This window comes from Pterocles gutturalis, unplaced genomic scaffold (genome assembly GCF_000699245.1).
Source record: "Pterocles gutturalis isolate BGI_N339 unplaced genomic scaffold, ASM69924v1 scaffold12557, whole genome shotgun sequence".
Classification (NCBI taxonomy): Eukaryota; Metazoa; Chordata; class Aves; order Pterocliformes; family Pteroclidae; genus Pterocles; species Pterocles gutturalis.
Genome location: NW_010110354.1, coordinates 21,998 through 43,106, shown reverse-complemented (window position 1 = coordinate 43,106; position 21,109 = coordinate 21,998). Strand labels below are relative to the sequence as shown.

The following is a 21,109-nucleotide window of genomic DNA, read 5'->3' as shown; positions in this document are numbered from 1 at the left end:
CTGCAAGGAGAAAAAAAAAAAAAAAAAAAAAAAAAAAAAGCCAAAAAAAAAACCTTGTAGGAAAAGACAGCTCTCAATTTTCTCCTCTTTTATATTTGCTAATATTGTGACTGCACTTCTAGCTCTTTAGTGCCTATGTTAAGGAGTGAAATCACACAAGAAAGAAACTCTCTCCATACAGTTCTTTTTTATTCATTTTAATGCTCTCCAAATTCAAGAGGACAGACAGACACTGTGAACAACCCTTCACTTAGTACTTTCTTCACAAAAAACCTATTATTCTCCTTTCAGTACAACTCAAATACATACTGAGTTATTATAAAGAGAACAATTCCGTGAGATAACTAATATTCCCAGGCTCCCACTGAAATTAGCGGAGTATTTTGGCATTAGGAACTTTGCAGCATCAGACCGTCATTAAAGATCTCAAAATCTGCCTTGTAGCTTTTTTTTTCTGTTCCTACAGTATTCAGTTCAGCGTATTCCAAAATAACCATCAATATTCTCAGGAGCCATGCTCCATGTTGTCACCAAGAAGTAAAAAGAAAATTCAGGTTAGCTTAAGCGTTTTTAGAAAGCACAAGGGAGGAAAGAAAAACATAAATTCACATGGGTGGAATAAATGCAGATCATCAGTTGCTAAAAACATATGGAAAAAAACCTTGAAATATTTTAGATTTATACTAAAACCAGAATTTATAGTATCCCTTCACAACGTAAAAAAAAAAAAAGAGGATCCCTGTAGCATTTTTTCAGTCCCTTGTTTCTCCGAGTCTTGCATACTTACAGGTCTGGCAGTGATTCTCTGTGGGTCCCCAGCACCGGCCTGTGCAGGACTTGTGGCATCGACCACCTGCAGGACAGACAGAAAGTCAGAGAGATTAGAAATGCGGGTTCCTTTCATTTCTTCAACATCCAGCAACTGCTGAAGTGGAGGGTCCATCTTGTCTTTGGAGGCTTTTTATGCTTTACCAAGGTTGAAACAGTGCCAGTAAAAAAGGCCCAGACAAACAAGCAGAACTGGTGTCGAACATATATGAAATATGGCTACTTATCCAAGGGCTCTGTACCCTAAATACCTCTCTGCTATGTATAATGACTATAGCATTTCAAAAACAAAACATGGTGAACAAGTCTGGAGAACTGAGGAACAATTTCTTCACCCAGTGCTATTACCATTGCTCTCTACGTACTGTGTAAGACCCACTCATTCCTCCACAAGAGAGGAGATGGCTGTGCTGGAGAGGGTATCTATCTCATGTTCAATTTCATCTGAACAACGGGGCAATACACTTGGTGCCTCAGAGTAAAAGCCACCCCTCACCTCCAAAAGTTTGCACAGTCTTCATGTCCAATATCACAGTAAAGGAAATGTGCCCTGTGCAGCCACTTAACCCCAGTGACAGCTAAGCTCACCCAGCAGTCCCAGCTGCGAGCAAATGGAGACCTCATTCCGCAGCTCCCATCCAGACACGGCCAGAGCTCAAACTCCTGCTCTTGGTGCTTCCCCCTCCTGAATGCTGAACGCTCCCAGAGCGCACACGGAGAGCCCTGTGCGCCAGCTGTGAAACCCAGGGGCGGCAGTGCCTGAGGTGCAGGCAGCCAAGCCCTTTGCACTGAGCCAGACCTGAAGGGATGAGCCCTGAAACCCAACAATAGCATTGCTGAAGACTACCCACAGTCCTTATTGCTGCTCTTTTGACCACAGGAACCTAACCTCATTTTTGATTAAACTTTTATTCATCACGGAATACTGCTGAGATTCTATTAAGCAAATTTCCCCTTTGAACCTGCTCCAGAAGCTTACCTTTCCATCCTGTATTAACAGCAGCTGCTGTTAACACTGCTCCATTACACTACATCAAATATTTCCCACATGCCCTGATGGGAGACAGCGTTGGAGAAAATGCAAAATGTCTCTCAGCCAAGGCTGGATCACCCCAAAATAAAACACTGCTCCTCTGCTAGCAGTGTGCTTACACCCATGAGACGTTACACAGCTGAGCAAACCCACTGTGATAGCTGTGTACAGCTAGACTTTGTCACTACTTTTTCAAAGCTAGCACTCTTCCCTCAGCACTCGCGCAGCATTCCTGGTGCTACTGATGATGCTGCATGGTAATTACCACCCTGTATGCCAACCACCTTGTTAAAACTACCAGCTCCTTGCAGCATTCACGTTCATCTAAAGCACTTTTACTCAGGAGCGTTGTTGCTAACATCATCAGCACTTATTTGCTGTCCCATTCTGCCATCTGTTTGTTTAGATCACCAGTGTACTATAACCACATAATGCAACCTCCTTCTGGCTGACAGGGAGAGGACTCCATCTGGCATGAATAATGCAACTTTAATCAGTAATAACGATTATTATGATTATTAAGAGACTAGTGGAGCCCTGCGTAGAAAGCAAATACATCCATACTGATTTATAAGAATGGCAGTTTAAAAAGAAGGTGAGGTAAACAGCAAATTAAAGGAAGAATTTTAACAGAGAAGACTCAATAAGATACAGTTTGTTTGTTGTCTTTGGTGCTCACCCAACTGAATAAAAATCACTGTCAGGAAGTGGGCTTTATAAACTGGCAATCCCTGACCAACAGAAGTGGGAAGAAAGGGTAGGGTCCCAGATGCATGGTTAAATAACCTTTCCACCACTTGCTTTCCTTGATCCTCACCTGAGCTAGGGCATCCCTGCTGGGGGCAGCTAGGGAGGAACCACAGCCTGTGGACAACAGAGCCTCCTCTTGCAAGACTCTATTTTATACCCAGTCTTGCAGTCAGATCTCATTCCTGTCAAGCTTAAGGGGTCTGGAGGTGAGGGAGAAAGCCAGAAGTCTTGCAACTGGATACAGCATAAAGCACTGCACAGATCACTTGCGGGAGAAAGCCAGAAGTCTTGCAACTGGATGCAGCATAAAGCACTGCACATATCACTTGTAACCATATACTCCTGAGGCAGAACAATGCACCAGCTTGGCTGTTTCTTCCTCTTTCTGTCCTTGGATTCTATCCCCTTCCAAAACATACTGTATGCACCAGGCTTTCCACCACAATACGTGCAGCGAGATAACACAGAAGAAATTTCAAGCATCCTTCCAAGTGACCTTTAACTAGAGAATCCACCCACATTTCTGCAAAAGCTATACTCCAAATAAAAATCTTCATACGTGAACCTCCTAATTGCAGAGCCAATTCTCAGTATGCAACTAAAAATGTACTCAGCCAACTCTGCTCCTCCTGGAAATGAAAGTGATCCAGCATCTTCAAAAATCATTTAAACTTCTATGCCTGCTTCCTGGTACACGACTTTGTTTGGCAGTGTCAGATGATAATTTGCATTTAAATAGAGATATTTAACAACATAGCAAGAAAAGGCTGCCAGTTCTCTTTTTTCCTCTTTGGGAACTCAAAGTATCTGCTTCATTGTTTTCACTTTTCTCAGCTGCCCAGACACAACAAGAAGCTGAGGTTGTAGGCAGCACACCTCTGAATTGCATTGTTACGTGTCCTTTTGAAGGTCAAATATACAGAGAATCAAAAACAAAAAAACCCCCAATGTCCTCCAAATACTGTGTCTATATTGGTTTGTTTGTTTAAAAAGAAAAATAACTTTCTTTGCTCTCAGTATGAGCCGGTCCAGATTCTGCCCTCACATCATTCAGTATTTCACCTGTTTTTCCCCACTGTAATAAGGACAGATTGCTACCCATTAAAGATCAGCTCTGTAAATCTAACACAGAAACAGTCCCATGGAAGTCAACATAAGCAGCCAGGAATGTAAGGAGCATTTGTGTGAGAAACAGGTCACACGATTAGGTCTGTATGTCAGGCTTAAACGAGAATAAATCTATTGGCCCTAAGACTGATGAGGTCCTTGAAATAATTATACTACTTGTCACAGATCTTTCCGCATACATTTTCTAGGATTTTTAGATTGCAGTGAGCTAACAGATTTGAGAAAAATTTATCAAACAAGTCTCAGCAATTCTGTTCTCCTTTGTGTTTCTAAAATATCCTAAAACCCTCCAACGTACAGCAGTAAGGGCTAAAATAAATAACTAAAGAATAAATGGTAAACCATGAAATTGCAGAAGTGTTCTTCCTTTTGTTTTGATGCAGAGAGTAAAGAGGTAGAACTCCTTCCTACTATTTTCCCCCACTGGTCCTTGACATCAAAAGATGCTGTGTCGTAAAGTCCTGGTGACAATTGGTGGAACCTAGGAATACCCAGCCTCAGTGAAACAGCCCATCTGTAACAACTCCTCATACATGTACTTATTAAAATCAAACAGTGATTCAAGAACTAGACAGAATTTGGCCAAAAAAAAGATTTCTGAAGGGCTCTACTTTGTAAGAAGCACTGCCTTGCCCATTCACTTAATTCCTGCACATTAGTGAAGACACATAAGAAAGAAGGGGTTTTTTCTGGTTTTTTTGGTTAAGTGAAATATGGCAAGCAAGAACCTGGAAAAGTCTTCTGCCCTGTTATAGACGTGACACTAGACTACATTTCTGCTCCTGAACAGTAGTGTTGTTTTGCATACATAATGACATTTTATTCATTACATTGCAGAAAAGGAGGGAAGGAGTTAAAAGGAGGCTTTACATAATTTTTATAGGGGTTGTTATGAAATCTAAGTTTAGAAAGGGCAGATTCCCACTGGAACATGAGAATTAATTTTGCTTTGGCAAATTCAACGCAGAAAACCAGTGGCTCGTCTGCTGGGCTCATCTTCCCTTAGCTAATACCACCACAATAGACCTTCATTACGGACTCTGGTGCAGAGTATCATTGTTGTAACTTCCAGGACAGAGTTCTATTTGCAGGAGATGCTTCTGCACTCCCAGACGGGGACAGTCACCAGCAGAAAACGTTTGCTCATAAGCTTTGGAAAGACCAAGGTTACTTCATCCTTGTGCTTTCCTGAGAATTGAGAAGGGCTTTCCTTTGGCTCCAGACTGACTATTATTTCAGGAACAGTGAAACTGCAAAGGATTAAGTTACTGACAGGGCAAGAAAAATGAAGTCCTCCTCTTAGCTCTAAGCTCAGGGAAGTACAGAGAAGAAACACTGCTTCTTCCCCATCAGCTATGCCAGCTGCCGCAAGCAGATCTCTCCCAGTAGGAGAAGGAAAGCAGAAATAAGGGGAGAAATGGTCTCACTTTGCACAAAGCTGGCATTTACAGATGGCTTCTATCAAGTTAACAAATCATTAATAAATGTTAGTGTATCTGCAACACCCTGATACTGAAATGTGAATAAACACAGTCAAAATGAAGTGGCTTTGATGGTTACAAGCCATGGTTATAAGCATTACCTGTCTACAATAATTGATTAACTATCGGATCATCTATAAATAATTTATTAGCTTCTATAAGCTACTTACAGGTTCATCTTTCACCTAAAAAATTCACTCCTGCAAAATTCTAGAAATGCCACGTAGATGTTTCCAGACATAACTAGCCCTAAGGTCCAAGAAGTTCCAGGTATATTCTGCAGTAAGAGCCCCAGTCTCTTCTTTCCATTGCTTAGATAGGACAGAAAGTTTAAATACGCTTGAGCGTTGTTTATCTAGGCAGCTAAAACTCCTTAGATTTATGTATGAAGAGATAACAAAATCAAAACATAATTCAAACACTGCAGCACAGCATTAATGGGGATTGAAGATACTACTGTTGTGATGAATTGTTCTGCTTCTATCAGGCTGTAATGCTTTCCATGCCCTTGTCTGACTATTCCTATTGTCACACATTCATTCATTCACATTTCTTTGTTAAGTAAAAATCATTTTGCATTTTCTACCAGCTCTATGCCATTAGGGGATACAGTAATTCAAGAGTTAATTCCTGCACTGCTGTCAAAGTATGCTGCTTTCACTGATGTCAGATGAGTTCACTTCAAGATGTATCACCAAATAGTTTTCCACCATGGGATTAGTCCTATGAATTCAGGTGTTTCTTTAACAAGCTGTACCTGCACTGATATTGTTACTTTTACTGTGGTAAACAGCAGCACTTCAGCCCACCTGTCTCATACCTGCACTGCTGCTTCTACCTCGAAGTCTCTGTGCTCAACTGAGGTACCCTGCACAAATATTAACAGGATCCCTTTACAGTGAAAACTTGCATAGTGTTCATCAATGATGAATACTTACACTGTGGAGCACCTTTTGTGGGTGCTACCACCACACATAGGTCAAAGTTTTCCAGTGCCCATCCCCTAACTACTGGGTGTGTGCATCTGGCATATGGGGACCACTGGGGCTCAACAGCAACGAAAGCAAACTCCCTCTAACGATCACGTCCAACAGGGACTTCCAACTCTGCTATTCAATGCCTCTATCTTCCCCCCATCTTCCTCAGTAGATAAGGAGATGCACACAAATGGGGAGAGACGCAGGCACAGACAGTTGAAAAGAAACTGGCATAGGAAATAGGTCTGGGAAATGAAAACAATCCAAGAGAAATACCCTGAAAGACAGGCATGGAGAGAGATACAGGGACAGTGTGAGGGAGAGGGAACAGAGACAAAACTGAACCAGCACTGAAGAAAACAAAAACAGAATACCAAAGGGGGATGCATTTTTTTTAGTAATGTGGGATGGAGACAACCCTCGTGCGTGCACAGGGACCAGGGATCTGGTGAGAACTGCAAAATTACAGAGTTATCGCTAGATACACTGGTGGCAGACAGTTTTGATTTTAAGAGAGATTGGCCACCAGAGGTAAAGGAATAAATGGAAAGTCAAGAAGAGCATGTCAGCAGCACCGAACAGGCTCAGGCCGGTGGATTCATATTTATCGCTGACAGCTCTGAGCTGATAGGAAGCTCACTGTAACGTTACTTCAGCTGCTACAGAAAAATGTCTTCAGGTCACAGTAATGACTACAGAAAGGGACCTGAGGGGGGTAATGAAGACACTGGTTATTTTTCTCTGCCTGGAACAGACAGCACTGGTAAGGCTGTATGACTCGATGTATTAATTGGGGGTTTAGTCATCCACACAAAATAAAAACCTTCACATATGACAATCTTAAAGTTTACACTGATTAAGCAATTAGGAGCTATTAATTATCACTGCTTATAGCTGTTAGCACAGAGCAATCTAAGTGAATTCCCCCCACTGTGGTGGTGAATTAGTTCCAATCAGCATCAAATGTCTTTCTGAACACATGCACAGGGATCCTGAGCAAACGGGAAGACACAGCCGGAAGGCTAAAAGGATAGGTCAAACCATACCTGCTGCGTGGCAGGCTCATCAAGAACAACAAGCCCTCAGGAATCTTTCCTTGTAATCATTATTGTTAACAAAATATATTCCCCTCCAGTAAGCCATAGTTAAGTGCCTATCCTCGCGTGCCTGCAGCAGGACCTCAGATCCTGACCAGCAGAGCAGCTTGGTCCCTGTCTAACAGGAGTTTGCACTGGGCTCAAAATAAACACCCTCCCTCATACGGCCCATCCTCAAAGCAACATCCATCAACAACCCCGGAGCCCTTCAAAACACAGGGGTAGCTCTTGCTTTCCCTTTCTTCTGTGTGGAAGGAGAAGGTGATGTTCCACCATCTGTAGATGGTGGGGTTATGCATCTCAACTAGGATGTGGGGTTATGGATCTCACTTTCTCCTTTGCTCACTGTGATGAAGACTCTTGCCTCCTAGCACAGCAACCCAAGAAACAGTCTACAGGCTGTTCCCTGGAAGGGGAGAGCACAGAGCAGGCACCCATCCCTCCTGACGACATGGGGAGCTCACCAGCCCCAAAGAGAGAGAGCTGGACAGCACACGACCATTCCTGGCTTCTTGCCCCACAGCTCACTGGTTATGATTACTGGGGAATAGGTACATCTAAGGATCAGACCACGCCCCCAGGACTATCTCTGTATCTTACCTGATGATTAGCAAATACTCAAAATTTGAACCGAAGGAGTAGAAAATGCCGTAACTCAGACCAGTCTGAGGCAGGTTCCACTGGGAGGTGGGAGACAGGAGGCTTGAATGCCTTCAGGCAAGGTAAGAAACTGAAGCCTGCTCTCCCACATCCTGAGGAAGCCCTAAGCCACTAACGGATTTCGTACCAGGGGAGCAAAGTCCTCCTTATTCAGGAAAACTGAGTGTAAACAGAAGACAGGTCTGTGAGGGGCAGGCAGCTAAGCACTGCAAATTCCCAGCAGACAGAGACCATGAAAAGCCAACGTGCCTTTATTTTGGTGTTTCCCCCGGTTTGCCCTGGCAGGTAATATTTTAATGGGCTCCCTCCTCTGCATGGCCGTGTCCTGAGGTACATTAATTTAATACCTAAGAAGCAGCCATTGCGATGCCTAACACTGTGACACCCGCCCATTAGCTCAGGTGTTTTTATTCCAGCTCACAGCAACAGCTGTTTCAGTTTGTGGTGCGACACACATGAAATTAAAAACCACAAACAAGCCAAGCAGCAGCGACTCCTACTGAACACAGCAATTGGATGTGTGCCCATATCAGTGCCTGTAATAAATCTTAAGCCAGATATCTGTCCTCAGATGCAGTAGCAGACTTACTGCCTGATGCATGAGAACTTAAGGATGCAGATACAGGTTTCTTTTTTGGACACTGTGTAACAGTGGGTGAGAAATCTCTGCACTGCTAGAGGAGATTTTCAAAGGAGGTGCTCAGCAAACTCAAGGACACACTGAAAAGTGCCAAAGCTGGTGGTGTTCTTGTGCTTGTTTAACTCTTCCACCCCTCAAACAGATCAAGCCAGTCTATACCACTTAAGTCAAAATAATGTCCTGTAATAACACTTCTGTAATGCTGCCAAAGTTTGAACAGAAGGGCATACAGTTTCCATTTTTTAAACAAAGTTATAAACTCAAAGAAAGAAAAAGCGATTTTGAAATTGAAGTGGCTGTTAAAATTAATTTTACTTTTTCTTGTCACCATGTAGTATTCCTAGAGTCTGTCTGGGTGCAGTTAGGTGTGCTAATGTTTTAACCAACTTTTAACTCAATTAGATGGAAAGACTAGAAAGGAACTCCTCATTGCCAGGAAATCTGGAGTCCAGTTTTAGACAAACTTTGGATAAGTATCATAATATGCTTATTCAAAAAGCATCTCTGGCTATTTGAAACAAAACTGATCATTACAAAACAATAATTGAAGCCCATTCAGTGTTTGCTATCCAGAAATATTAAATGGAAACAATCCTCCAAACAAATTTCAGACTGCAAGTGCCTGGGTAATCTTCAGCTATCGGAGATCTGCACAGAGGTAATGCTATGGACATTCTGTGACTACCATGTAGGTGTAATACCATGAATTCAGTATGAAGTTGTTTTCATTTGTAGCAATTTGTATAAAGCCACTTGAAAACCCTGGATTGAGTATCTTACTCTGCAAATATTCTAACATTTCCCCTATGCAAGAACACTTCACTGATGATGGCTTTTATGAGGTTTTGAAAGTAAATTACAAGTTCCTACAAGAGGACCAGAGAGATTTTGAGATGTGAAAGCTTTGAATACGAGCCCAAGGAGATATCAACGTGGAGATCCTACACACAGGGACAGAAAGCGTGAGGGACTGCAGGAGCATAAAATACACTTTTCTTTTTTGCCTTGCCACTTCCTACACCTGTTCCATTGCTTAGCAGACAGAAATTTCCCTTCTAGTCAAACAGCTTCATTTGAAGCCCCAGCACTGTCCTCTTCCCCGCAGGAGGTGTGAAGGGATCAGAGCGAAGCCCTCAAAACAGCCCTGAGTTTGAACAATAAGAGCTCAGGCTGCTTTTGTGTTTTATGTAAGCCACAGAACAGTCTGTCGGTAGAAGCCCATCACGATGCTGGCTGGCTAGGCCCAACACTGCACCCACCCACTGCCACCAAGTGCTACACCTACCCTTGCGCCCTGCGCAGCAGCACCCATCAAGCCCACTCTGAGCTGGTGGCTGGGACGTGCATCTTGCAGATTGAACAACAGACAGCTTCAAAAGGGTGGGAGGCACACAGCAGCTTCAAGAACGAGCAGATGCAATTAAGCGGCTGATTTTATAGCCTTTCTTTTCTTCCTCTTTCCTTAAGCAGCTCTTCAAAGGCAGCTAGCTAGAGCAGCTGGAGCTTGCTGCAAAAGACCAATTCCACCCACCCACCCACTCACTACAAATCTGCCAATTACCATTCAGTTAATCTATTTTAAATATTCTGAGTATTTGGGGCTTATTTCCTACTTTCAAGAACCACTAGTGTTTGTGATGAAGCAAGCTACTTACAATGGGAAGGGATGCTTTCATTTAAACGGAAAGTCTCTCCCTTGTGTGATATCCTGCTTGAACGCCAATCTGCTTACAAGCAGGTGGTGTACAGTAATAGATTACACACACACAGGTTGCCATTAAAAGATTTCAGCATTTACCAACAGTTGCCACGCACTGCTATGTGGAGCACTACTTAAATTCTGTAGCTACAGAACTAATGTCACTTTGTAGTATTTTAATACATCAGCACGGTAACGTGTTCCACTTGGTGGGTGACTTTCACCCTGTAACTGCTGTAAGAAAGAAGGAAGATACCCAGTAGAACATGTCAGCACTTTGGTAGGGAGGGGGGTGGTTTTGGGGTCAGTTATTTTTTATCTTTCTGAAAAATATATTTTTCACTGCAAAGTGATGTCCATGTCAGAGGTTCTTCAGAAGATGTCAATGCTGCCTTTCTCAGTGCCCTCCTTTCTGTCTCCACAGCTCATGAAGATCCCTGGCTTTGTAGCAGTTCCCTTGCTAGATCCATGATTAGGCTCTGGCAGTGTAAGATGTTCTGTCCCTCGCAGCATTATTTATTTGTATTAGCTAGGTATACTTGTGTTTGTCACTTACTTTTTATTCAGTGAACGCAACTGTTAGAGACATCGTATTTCTATTAAATGCCATGCCTGCCTGCCTGCCTTTCAAATCTGTTTCAAGGGCACTCACTGATTGACAAATCCCTTCTGAAAATGTTGGCTGAAGGTATTTATTAGGAAACTAAACTGATTCCCTTCATTCAAAACACACTATTCTGGGTCGAGGAAAAACATTACAGGCAACTTCAAGCAGTTCAGCTTGCCATGCTAACGCAAAACAAGTTAATTGTATCACCGGATTTCATGTATTCATCTTCAGTTACATACGCTTGGCAAAACTATTCTTTAAAATAAATTTTTTGTTACTGTATTTGTCTTTCAATTCCAGGTAAATAAATAAAATCTGTCCTGACTAGGGATTCCTTAATGGTAGGAAAAGCAACCTCCATACCCTGAACAAAAGGCAGTTGTGGCACTTTCTGGCTGTCTATACTCAGCTCTGATTTAAATTTTCTTTCAAACTGAGATATCCATGAAACTGCTGCTAAAATGTAATGCTGCAAGCCCTTGAAGTGTGTTCCACAGGGAAGGAGCTTTCACAAAATGGTTTAGTTATTTGTGGCTTTTTATCGAAAAGAACAGCTTCTCCTCCTGGCTTTGCCAGGGTGACACTGGTGGCAGGGAATGTATTCTGTACTGAGACCACCTGTCTGCGGAGGCCCCGTTCACTGATCTCCAAACATACATTTAAAATGTTAATTGAACTTCAAGTAATAACCTCAATGAAAGGTTATAATTTAACAAACTCTGCAATAACAAATGTCTTCAGTGCATACTTTCTGGAATGCCATTTTCTCTGTAGGTAGTTTCCAATTTAGATGTACACCAGAAATGATATACTAGCTACTCTGAAAGTTGGCTTTAAGCATGAATTAGTTATTTCCCTCTTTTCTTTTTGCCAGTGTACATAAATATACTGCTGTTACTCCGGGCTTCTGTAGAGCAAAATCCTGGTGCTTTGAAAAAGCATAAAATATCTTGCAGGAGTAACGGGACAAAACACCGTTAGCTCACCTGTGTCTTGGTACTGAGGGCTAGGGGTTTGATTTACATGTATTCATTATTTACACATACTCATTATTTACACATAATTGTCCCCTGGTCTAAAGGAAAGCTTTCCATGTATGTATATCTATGCTGCCTTCAGCTCTCCTGATTTTTTACTGGCATTTTTCCTACAGGAAAGGCCTCTATCCTCCCTCCCACTCCCATCCAAGACTCCCCACTTCACCATCGTGGCTTCCCGACAGCAGCAAGACTGGTCCTGCACAAGACCCTGTTTCGGATGGTCCAGTTGGACACACTGGTGTGCACATGTGTAGCATGTTATACTATTTAGTCACAGCGTAACTGAGAACTGGTGAAGGGTGGGACTTTTGGGGTAGAGATCAATGATCTGGGGAACCCTATTGTTCATAACGATCACATAGTTACTTCAGAATTAAATACCCAATGGTTTGACCTGAGAATAAATTTCCAGATAAGTCACTGTGTAAAAATGATCCTTTTCTAATACTGTGACTACTGGTACAAAAAATGAGTTACTGTGCTCTGTGAAGAATTACAAGGCCGCTACGGAACATTAAATCAATGGGCTGGTACCCGTCAGACCTCGTTCTGTGGCTGCACAAATGGCTGTACACAAACTCACCTACATCCCCCTTGCCTGCAACTCCAAACACGGATTGTTAACACTCAGTGGAGAATAAAGCTTATCACACAAAATCTCATGCAAATATCAACTTGTGCTTTTTGTGGAACACACTACAAGAATATACTACGTATGTACAGGTATCCACGTGGCTGATTTTCTCCTATACCAATTTACAAAAATCTAAAGAGCTTTCGGCCTTAAACTTGTCTGACATAAAGACATTTCTGCTAAACTAAGTTGCTATCAAATTGTTCTCATTTCTGCAATATTTTAAAGAAGTACCTTTTCAGAAACTGTATTCCTCCTTTTGCTAGCATGTGGAAAACTTGCAATAGAACATGGTCCAGCAAACTCTCGGTTATCAGGGCCAACGGGGTAACAGCTTAACCCAAATAAAGCAACTCCCAAAGAGAGCGTAACAGAGAAAATGAGGGGAAAAAAAAAAAAAGACATATGGAGCCAGCAGTGATTCACATGAATCAAATACATACTGTTCAGAGATGAGTATGTCAAACTGAGCTATAACACTTCCAAACACACCTGCACCCGGGTGAGGTCACTCACGGCCTGGACTGTCTGCACCAGGAGAACAGAGAGCTGACTTCAGAAGCAACTGTGCAGCTGGCTAGTTCTTTTTCTGTTCCTTTAATTAAAATGCAAAGCACTGGCTAAATGGTAAACATTTAATTAGATCTGTCTCTATGTTTCAACATTAATAAAACATATGAAAAATGCATTAAGAGCCAGCTAATTGGGGACTCTCCAAAAGTAACTGTAACTGAGCAATTAGAATACAATTGGGGTGTGGTTCCCCAAGGATGTCACAGGACTGATACTTTTTAATATTCCAGCCAAAGGTTTAGAAATTATTAACAAATCCCAGCCAATAAAGCATACAGATGACAGGAAGAGTGAAACCCCAGCAAATTACAGTGAAGAGCAGCCAGTATCAGAGAGTGAGCCAGGCTGGCGGGTGAGCTGGAGTCACACCAAATGTCTTTCTTACAGCCAAACATACGATTGCACGTTTCAGAACAAAGCATACAGGCTACACTTTTTCTGGAAAAGAGGGAGTCTCTAAACCACACAGATGCCAGAACTGCCTGAACACTGGGTCCCTCATGTCAAACTCAAACACAAAGAATACAAGGTTTACTTCAAGAGGTGATTGGTTAAATCAGTAGTAAAATGCTATGCGTGCTTTGGTTTCTGCCTTCTAAAAGCACGTCGAAAAATACAGATATTTCACAATTAAAAGTAACTTAAATTATTCTGGAGCTGGAAATAAATTCCTCACCGTGAGAGATGTGCTGATTACAGGGCACATGCCGGATCTGCAGGGAGAAAATGCTGGCTACTGGAAGGTGCAAGAAGCAACAACATCTGCAGTTTAAAACTGTTCACATTACAAATAAAGGCATCCAGTAATATCTTTCTCAATCCTATGGAGGTAACCAGCTTCCTGAGGGACAGCTGTACTTCTGCAAAGCTTCAGAGCAGTGCCAGGAGAGCGCACAGGGGGCTGAAGCCCCACACTCGCCCACGCAGGGGCTGTGGGAGCTCCAGCCACACCAGAGCTGGGGCTGCTTCTGAAACTCAGAGCTGGAAGATATGCTGTGGGGTTAGGAAAGTTACTGAGCTCCACGCCAGGCAAGAAGATGATACTTCAGGGCTTCCGCATAGAGGGAATCGGAGCTAATGATGTTTCAAGGCTTCTTTTGTCCTTGAAAAAAATCAGTGAATCAATAGGTAAAAAAGAGGGAAGACATTTTAAAGCAGTGTTTCCCGTGAATACATCATGGGATTTATTGAATCATGGGTATACAGCAAAGATTGAGCTTTTCTGCTGCACAGCTCAGAAACTGGGTGTTTTCACATTAGCAGGTGCAATTAGATACAAAGCAATAACAGAAGAGTACTATGTTATGAATAAGCAAGTAACTGAAGTTGTTCTGCTTGAAAAAATGTCTTGCCAAAAATTCCAGCTTTTTTCACAGCTGACAGGGATCAGTTCAAAATCCAGATGAAGCCTAGGGAATTTTTCCCATAGATCTCGCTGCACTTCAGAGTCTGAGCAGAAATTCCAGTTCAGGAGAATACTTTAAAATGGGCTTAATTTTCACAGAGTTCAGTTTTTGCAACTCTGGGCACATGCCAACATGCAATCCTGCCATTTTTCTCTAACAATTTCTTGAAAGGTAGCATTTTTGAAAATGGAAAGTAATTTTTAATCTTTATTACCCAAACAGTTACCAGCTACATCATGAACGTGCATCCATGTAGTTTGAGTATTTTTAAATGCATTATTGATGTTTTTGAACCTATGCTATCAGCTATGCAACAATTCAAACCCTCCAGGCTTTTCTGTGCAACAAAATCTCCAAGTAAAGCTCCACTGAAAATTCTGATTTAATCCTACAGTCCTTGTCCAATCCTGCAAAAGAGCTCACCTGGCACCATGGGGCTCCAGTCCAGTTCCTGCAAACTACCAAAGCAAGGAGGACACTGAGGATACAGATCAAAGCAGCTGAGTTTTCACCACACTTTCCCTGAAGCTGGTCAGAGAGGGTTTGTCTACCAATCTGGAGGCATTATAGGCAAGAATTGTAATCCTTATTTCCTGCTCTATTTCTTGCACCATCGCTGGGAACTGCACCTTGGGTTTCTAGCTCTGAAGGGCAGAGCTCCAGCTGTTCAGTGAAGGGACTAAACCCAACAAGGAGATGCGGTAACAGGGGAATACGCTCTCGCAAAGTGTGGCTTTAGCATGCTTGGCTAGTGCTTGAATTCATGGCTTATTTTTGGAAGGAGAGAAAACAGATTTTCAGCATGGCAGAAACAAATTCCATAACACATACCTAAAGGGAAAATGTTGTTCCTTAGACAGTTAAGCAGGGAAAATGTTGTTCCTTAGACAGTTAAGCACTTTTGAGATTCCCACGGCAAGGTGCCCAGCTTAAAAACCCCAGGGTGATAGCAATGATTTCAGCTAAATGGAAGAGAAAGCTGCTTTCAAATTACAATTAATTTTAAAAGCTTCAGCTCCAACATACCAGTATGGGAAGGCTCTGCAAACAGCAAATACTAGTATTATTTCAGAGTATGAGTCAAAGTGCCTGGCACAGAGGTATCCATCCTTGGAGAGTTGAGGCATGCGTGGTCCCTGGTACAACATTTGTTTATTACATTTCAGCAGTACATGCTGAGCTCTGCGCCGGCAGCCACTGGCTGTATTCATCTTAACAGTAAGACTATGCAATTCAAAGGCCTCTACCATGGGCTTTTCTGCATGCATTTGATCAGAACATGAAGGAATGGGTAGAATCCATTTCAGGCTAAAGAAAAAGAAAAAAAGGAGAAGCAGCACTTAGGATTCACATGTCTACAGTATTTCTATCATAATGGTTAAGATGCCACGGCCTTTTCAACTGGCTTCTTAACACTGATGTGACAATGAAAGCCCGCAAAGCCGGGAATCAGAAAAGCTTTATTCCCAGAGTTCACCGGACGTATTCTCTTCTGTCTAGCACTGATGTAAATGAAGGGGTTTGCCAGAGTTGGCAGATTCAAGGCATGAAACAAGCGCAGAGTCAGGGGACTGATTTTATTTCAAAGAATCTTCATTTCACTCCAGCCTTTTGTCTTCCTCCTCTGCTGATTGCCTTGGAGCAGCAGGGAGGGTTGCAAGTGAAATTATCCCTCAAGTCTGACCATTATCAGCTCTTCTGGCTGGCTGGGGAGGAGAGCTGCACCGGCAGCTTGCAGTGTCGGCTCCCTCACAGGGGACGATGAACACGGAGTGCGTCTGAGCCCTGAGCACACATGGCTGCTGATGCACGTGTGCTCCCAGTACAAAAGCACACTTGTACCAACCTGCTGGAGTCCACTCTGGCATTAGCAAAGACCCAGCAAGCGTTGTATGTTGGGCTTGTCCCTGAAGGTGGGCCCTTGTTCTTTCGGACATGTAGACACCTTGTGGGAGATTTTATGTCTGTTGCTGACAGTTGGAAACAACACTAGTGATGCCAAAACACCAAACTGTGGTTTAGGCTATAGGACCTGCTGGAACAATGAAGTATCTGATTCTGACACTCACGGCAGTTAGCAGCCTTTTGTCCCCGAAATATTCTCTTCCAGGGAGCACTACTGAGGTGGTTGCTGTGAAACAGCCCAAACGATCCCTGGGGCATAAGCTGCCCTCCAGTCCTGCCAATCATGGCTAAAGAAGAGACACTGGCCGATGCATCTGCCCAAGTCTTATACCATCTCATATTTACATAGACTTTCCTAAATTACTACTAGTACGGTCTCTGTTAAGCTTGACACAGAAGGTTTAGTTGGTTTACATTCCCAGACTGATGCAGCCTCTCTGATAGACCTTCTCCTTCTCCTGTAAAGGTTTTTAGATGAACAGTAAAACCCACTCATTCTTTGCAAGATATTCTGACATGGGAAGTCCCAAAGGGCTTTCTTTGACATCTCTTGCACTTACGATATTCTTGGTAATGCCAAGCAATGTGTACTTACTCAGTTCCAATGGACTTAGACAAGATTTACATTTGATAAGAGCGACCTGAGACTTCAGGCAATTTAATACAGTCATGTAAAATAAACAGTAAATACAGATACATGCTGGATCTAAAAAAGCGTGAGTCACAATCTATGCAGGAAAGTACCAAAGTCCTTGTAATGCACTAAGCATCATTTGCAGCAGTGGAAAAATAGCAAGGCTGAGCCCAGCAAGCTCCCACACTGCCTAGCAGCTTATGAAAAGTGACATGTGAGCCAAATGTGAGAAGCATATACCTTATTTAACAATATTCTATACTGATTTCATTCTAGGGTTATAATTCAATGTTCATTTCTCCAAGTTCCTTCTGCACCAATACAAATAACTTGTCTTAATTCTTTTGTAAACTACCACTACAGCACATTCCCTTCTCCTACCTCCTGACAGGTAGTAATAAGGTTCCACATTTGAGTGATTTCATTTGAAGGCTTTATATATATAGACACACACAGCTATTTAATTTTAGGTTATTTTAAATAGTGATTTCTGTACCCAAATTCTTTGTTTCTCAAAGCCTTACCACCTTTGTTAAACCATTTTAGCCATTTGTTGTCTTTCTGTATAACGGGGTTTATATTTTCACCTATGTAAGTTGTGAAGACAGAAATGGTTTGGATTAGCTAATTTAACCGAATTTCACAGGACTCACAAATAGTATTGAGATGGAATCCAATCCTTGGAGAAGGAAACTTATGTTTATTAAATTAAATACAGTCTAACTGGGCTCTGCGTGATCCTAAGTAAGCAAAAAGAAAGTAAAATTTGGGTGGTTATCTTAGTGAAGCTACCTTATTACATAGCCCTCAATCATCATTGAAATAACGCTGTTTATCAAGTACAGATGGCAAAGCACAAATTGTTCCTTCACTAGGTTTCAAAACAACTCAAAAGGAATGAAAAAATATTTTAAGAAAACTGGACTTAGGTACATACATTCTTTCACCTTGCTGTGGGAGCTAACATTTGCCTTCATTACATTCAGAGTGTGATTCCAAAAGTACTCAGCACTGACCGTGTTCTGATTCCTCTGGAGGCAACTTTTTTGAGCTTTCGTTAGCTCAGAAAGATTGTATTGATGTTGGACACTTTTTTAAAAGAGCTTATTACCTTGGTGTTGCAGAAGCATTTGTCTTGAAGAACTGGCAAAGGTTAAAAGAAAACCCAATAATAAAACAAAACAGAGTTAACAATGAAGTCTTTTTCTTGTTGGAGTAATGACTCATACCAAAGTACAGGCATTCCTAACCTTCAAACGTTTTATTAGTTCTGCTTAGAACCAATCATCACCAGCGATGAGGTTTTTAATATGCAAATAAGCTAGCTGGCTGCATTACAACTATGTCAGCTTTCCAGCCAGAAGGCAGAAGAGATGAGCCTCAGCTCTGGAGTTGGAAGCTGGAGGAGCACTGGAGTTTGCCAGACTTCCGGAGGAAGGCATATCTCAAGTAGCTGTGCTCTGTTTTTGAGGGCAGCAGGTGAGACATGCAAAATTTTTACACCTTATGTAAAATCTATTACACCACAAAGCACTGGGTTAAAAACAAATTGCTATTTAGAAATTATGGACACTCATTAAATGGTCTTTACCCAGAGTCTAATTTTTTTTCAGAATTCCTAACATACAGCTGAAGAACTGAAGATGTTTCTTGGCTGCAGGGGAAGCTAAGGAGGCAATCAGTCATTTACACATCCTTGAGGGACACCTTAGGATATGGTATGCGATCCAGAATGTCCCTACATCCGGAATGCTCAGAACAATATGTCTGCTCTGGTTTCACTCCTGACATCTGAGATAAACTTCTTCCCAGCCTACACCAGAATTTCAATGTTGATACATCTCGAGGGTATTGTTTAAGAGCACGGTACTCATTTTGAATGCACTTTACTATATCATGGAATATTTTATCTAAACACTTTATATCACTGTTGTCACCACTGTTCACTAAAATTCATTATTGCTGCAAGAATAATCAAAATACTACTGAAGGTGAAAAACTCTAGGGAAGGGAAATGGAGAAATGGATCAGACAAATTAATCAAAGTACATGATACTCCAAGTTTAAAACAGAGAGCATTAAAACAGAGAGAACATTAAAAACAGAGAAATACTGGCTATATTGCAAAGACTACCCTATCCTCTGCAAATTCTCTTTCTTCACAGATACACACAAGACAACAGGATAACTATTTCTTAAGACGTTCCTTTCTCATCTAAAGTCAGAATACCCCTGAGCTTGTACGGTAATTACTCCAGCAGCTAATTATGTGCCATAGACAGACCATTGTGACTCAAGGACCAGACTGAGCAGCAGGAACAAATGCAAAGCAAACAATAGCGTCTGTGCTTCCACGGCAACGCAGGGGCTTTATCAATAAATAGAAAAAAGAATATGCAGAAGAGAGAAAACAGATGAGAGAAAATTCAGAAAATGTACGATGTTCACAAATACTGTCTACAGACAAAGTGCTTTTAAAACTTAGCATTCCTAAGAGCAGCGTACAAAGTTTAAAGAATGCAGTGAAGAATGCCAGGAAAATTCACACATACAATTCTCTGTAACAGAGGGTCAGGGAAAACTTGTGGTCATATTTATACTGATTCATGCTGAGCGGATAACAAGGCTAAGAATAAGGCTGGTACTTACATCCTGAGCTGCCATTTGTTGGAACCAAAGTGAAGTTGGAGGCCCAGGGGTTACGCACGATATCCTGCCAATGAATGGTGTCTGCGAAGCAAAGAAATTTGTTCTGGCCAACATACACCCCTCCATTCAGTATTTCTGCATAAAAGAACAAGAGAACATACTTGTAAGGCTTTAGACATACAGCTAATTAAATCCATTGCTGCTTTGTGTACTGGAGAGAGAGAGAGGGCATGAAATTTAAATGCAAAAAATTCTCAATGTAATCTCACTTAATGCTCTGAAAACTAGAAGGCAAGTAGCTAACAGTATTTGCAAACAGGAACCATTTATTTATATGCAGAAGAAACCTGATGAAGACATCCACGCAGTTGCTAGATGAGTTACTGGGTTTACTTGTTGTTCCAGCATAATCAAGTACGGAACAGTACTGTTATTTGCAGGTCAAACAATCTTTAAGACTTAACCAACTTTAAAATCAAAAGCAAACAAATGCACTATGCTGTATTTCTTTAACACGTATGAATGCATAAAACATACAATGAGGTAATGTGTTCTGCTGGGGTAGGAATTTTCTGAGCCCACAGTACATGAGAAGGGTCCAGTTGTCACAATGCCTGGAAAAGCACGTTTTCTGGTCAGACCATGCTGCTGTGATTCCATGATCCAAAATATTCAAATACTCAACATCTATGATCCAAATCTCAAATACTATGACCCAAAACCACCACTGACATGCATTGCTGGAAGCTTTGTGTCTAAGGGAGATGGTTTCTGAGCAGGTTTTTTAAAAATTTTTCATATCTATATCAGTTGGTTTAAAAAAATGCCTTGTTCCCCTACCTCTACAGATTTGAATTGTCAAATCTCAACACAAAAATGATCCTATGGTCGTCGGTTGTAGCATCAGGGTTTCCCTCTGGAGCAATAACTTTTTTTTTTTTTTCCCCTCTAAACTCTTGTTCAAATTCACAATTTCTCTTCTTAACCTTGCTCTCGTATTTCCAAAGCAAAGGACAATCTATGTGACTGTCATCAAAGTTAAAAGGAGGTATGCAGCTAAAACCTCCTGCACTGCTTAGTGTCAAAGATTCAAGCCTCAGCAAAGAAATGTTGAAGGTTAGTTACTAATGGCACCTTAGAATGACATTAAGTGGTGCTATACAGCCACTAGTGTCACGCTCTCACAGAGACATTAAGAGTAAATCTTGACTATGGTAGCAATGATTAAGGTCATCTGATAGTCCTCATCTCCCAAGAAAACCTTTAAAAGCTGTAGCAGGAAGGCTAATGTTGACAAACAACATGGAAAGAACTACTGCTGGTTTTTTTTAATTTCGGGGTTTACATGCCACATAATGTAGAGGA

The 21,109-nt window shown here is 41.7% G+C and overlaps 1 protein-coding gene across 1 annotated transcript in view; it reads right to left on the bottom strand.

Moving 5' to 3' along the window:
* ERBB4 (v-erb-b2 avian erythroblastic leukemia viral oncogene homolog 4) overlaps positions 1 to 19,879 on the bottom strand; it is a gene marked incomplete at both ends in the record, with an annotated part of 107,508 nt that extends 87,629 nt beyond the window's left edge. The window contains 2 exons of the mRNA XM_010073343.1: positions 788 to 853; positions 19,745 to 19,879. Of these exons, the coding sequence (XP_010071645.1) occupies positions 788 to 853; positions 19,745 to 19,879 (201 nt within the window). The remainder of the gene's footprint in view (positions 1 to 787; positions 854 to 19,744) is intronic.
* Positions 19,880 to 21,109: the final 1,230 nt, after the last annotated feature.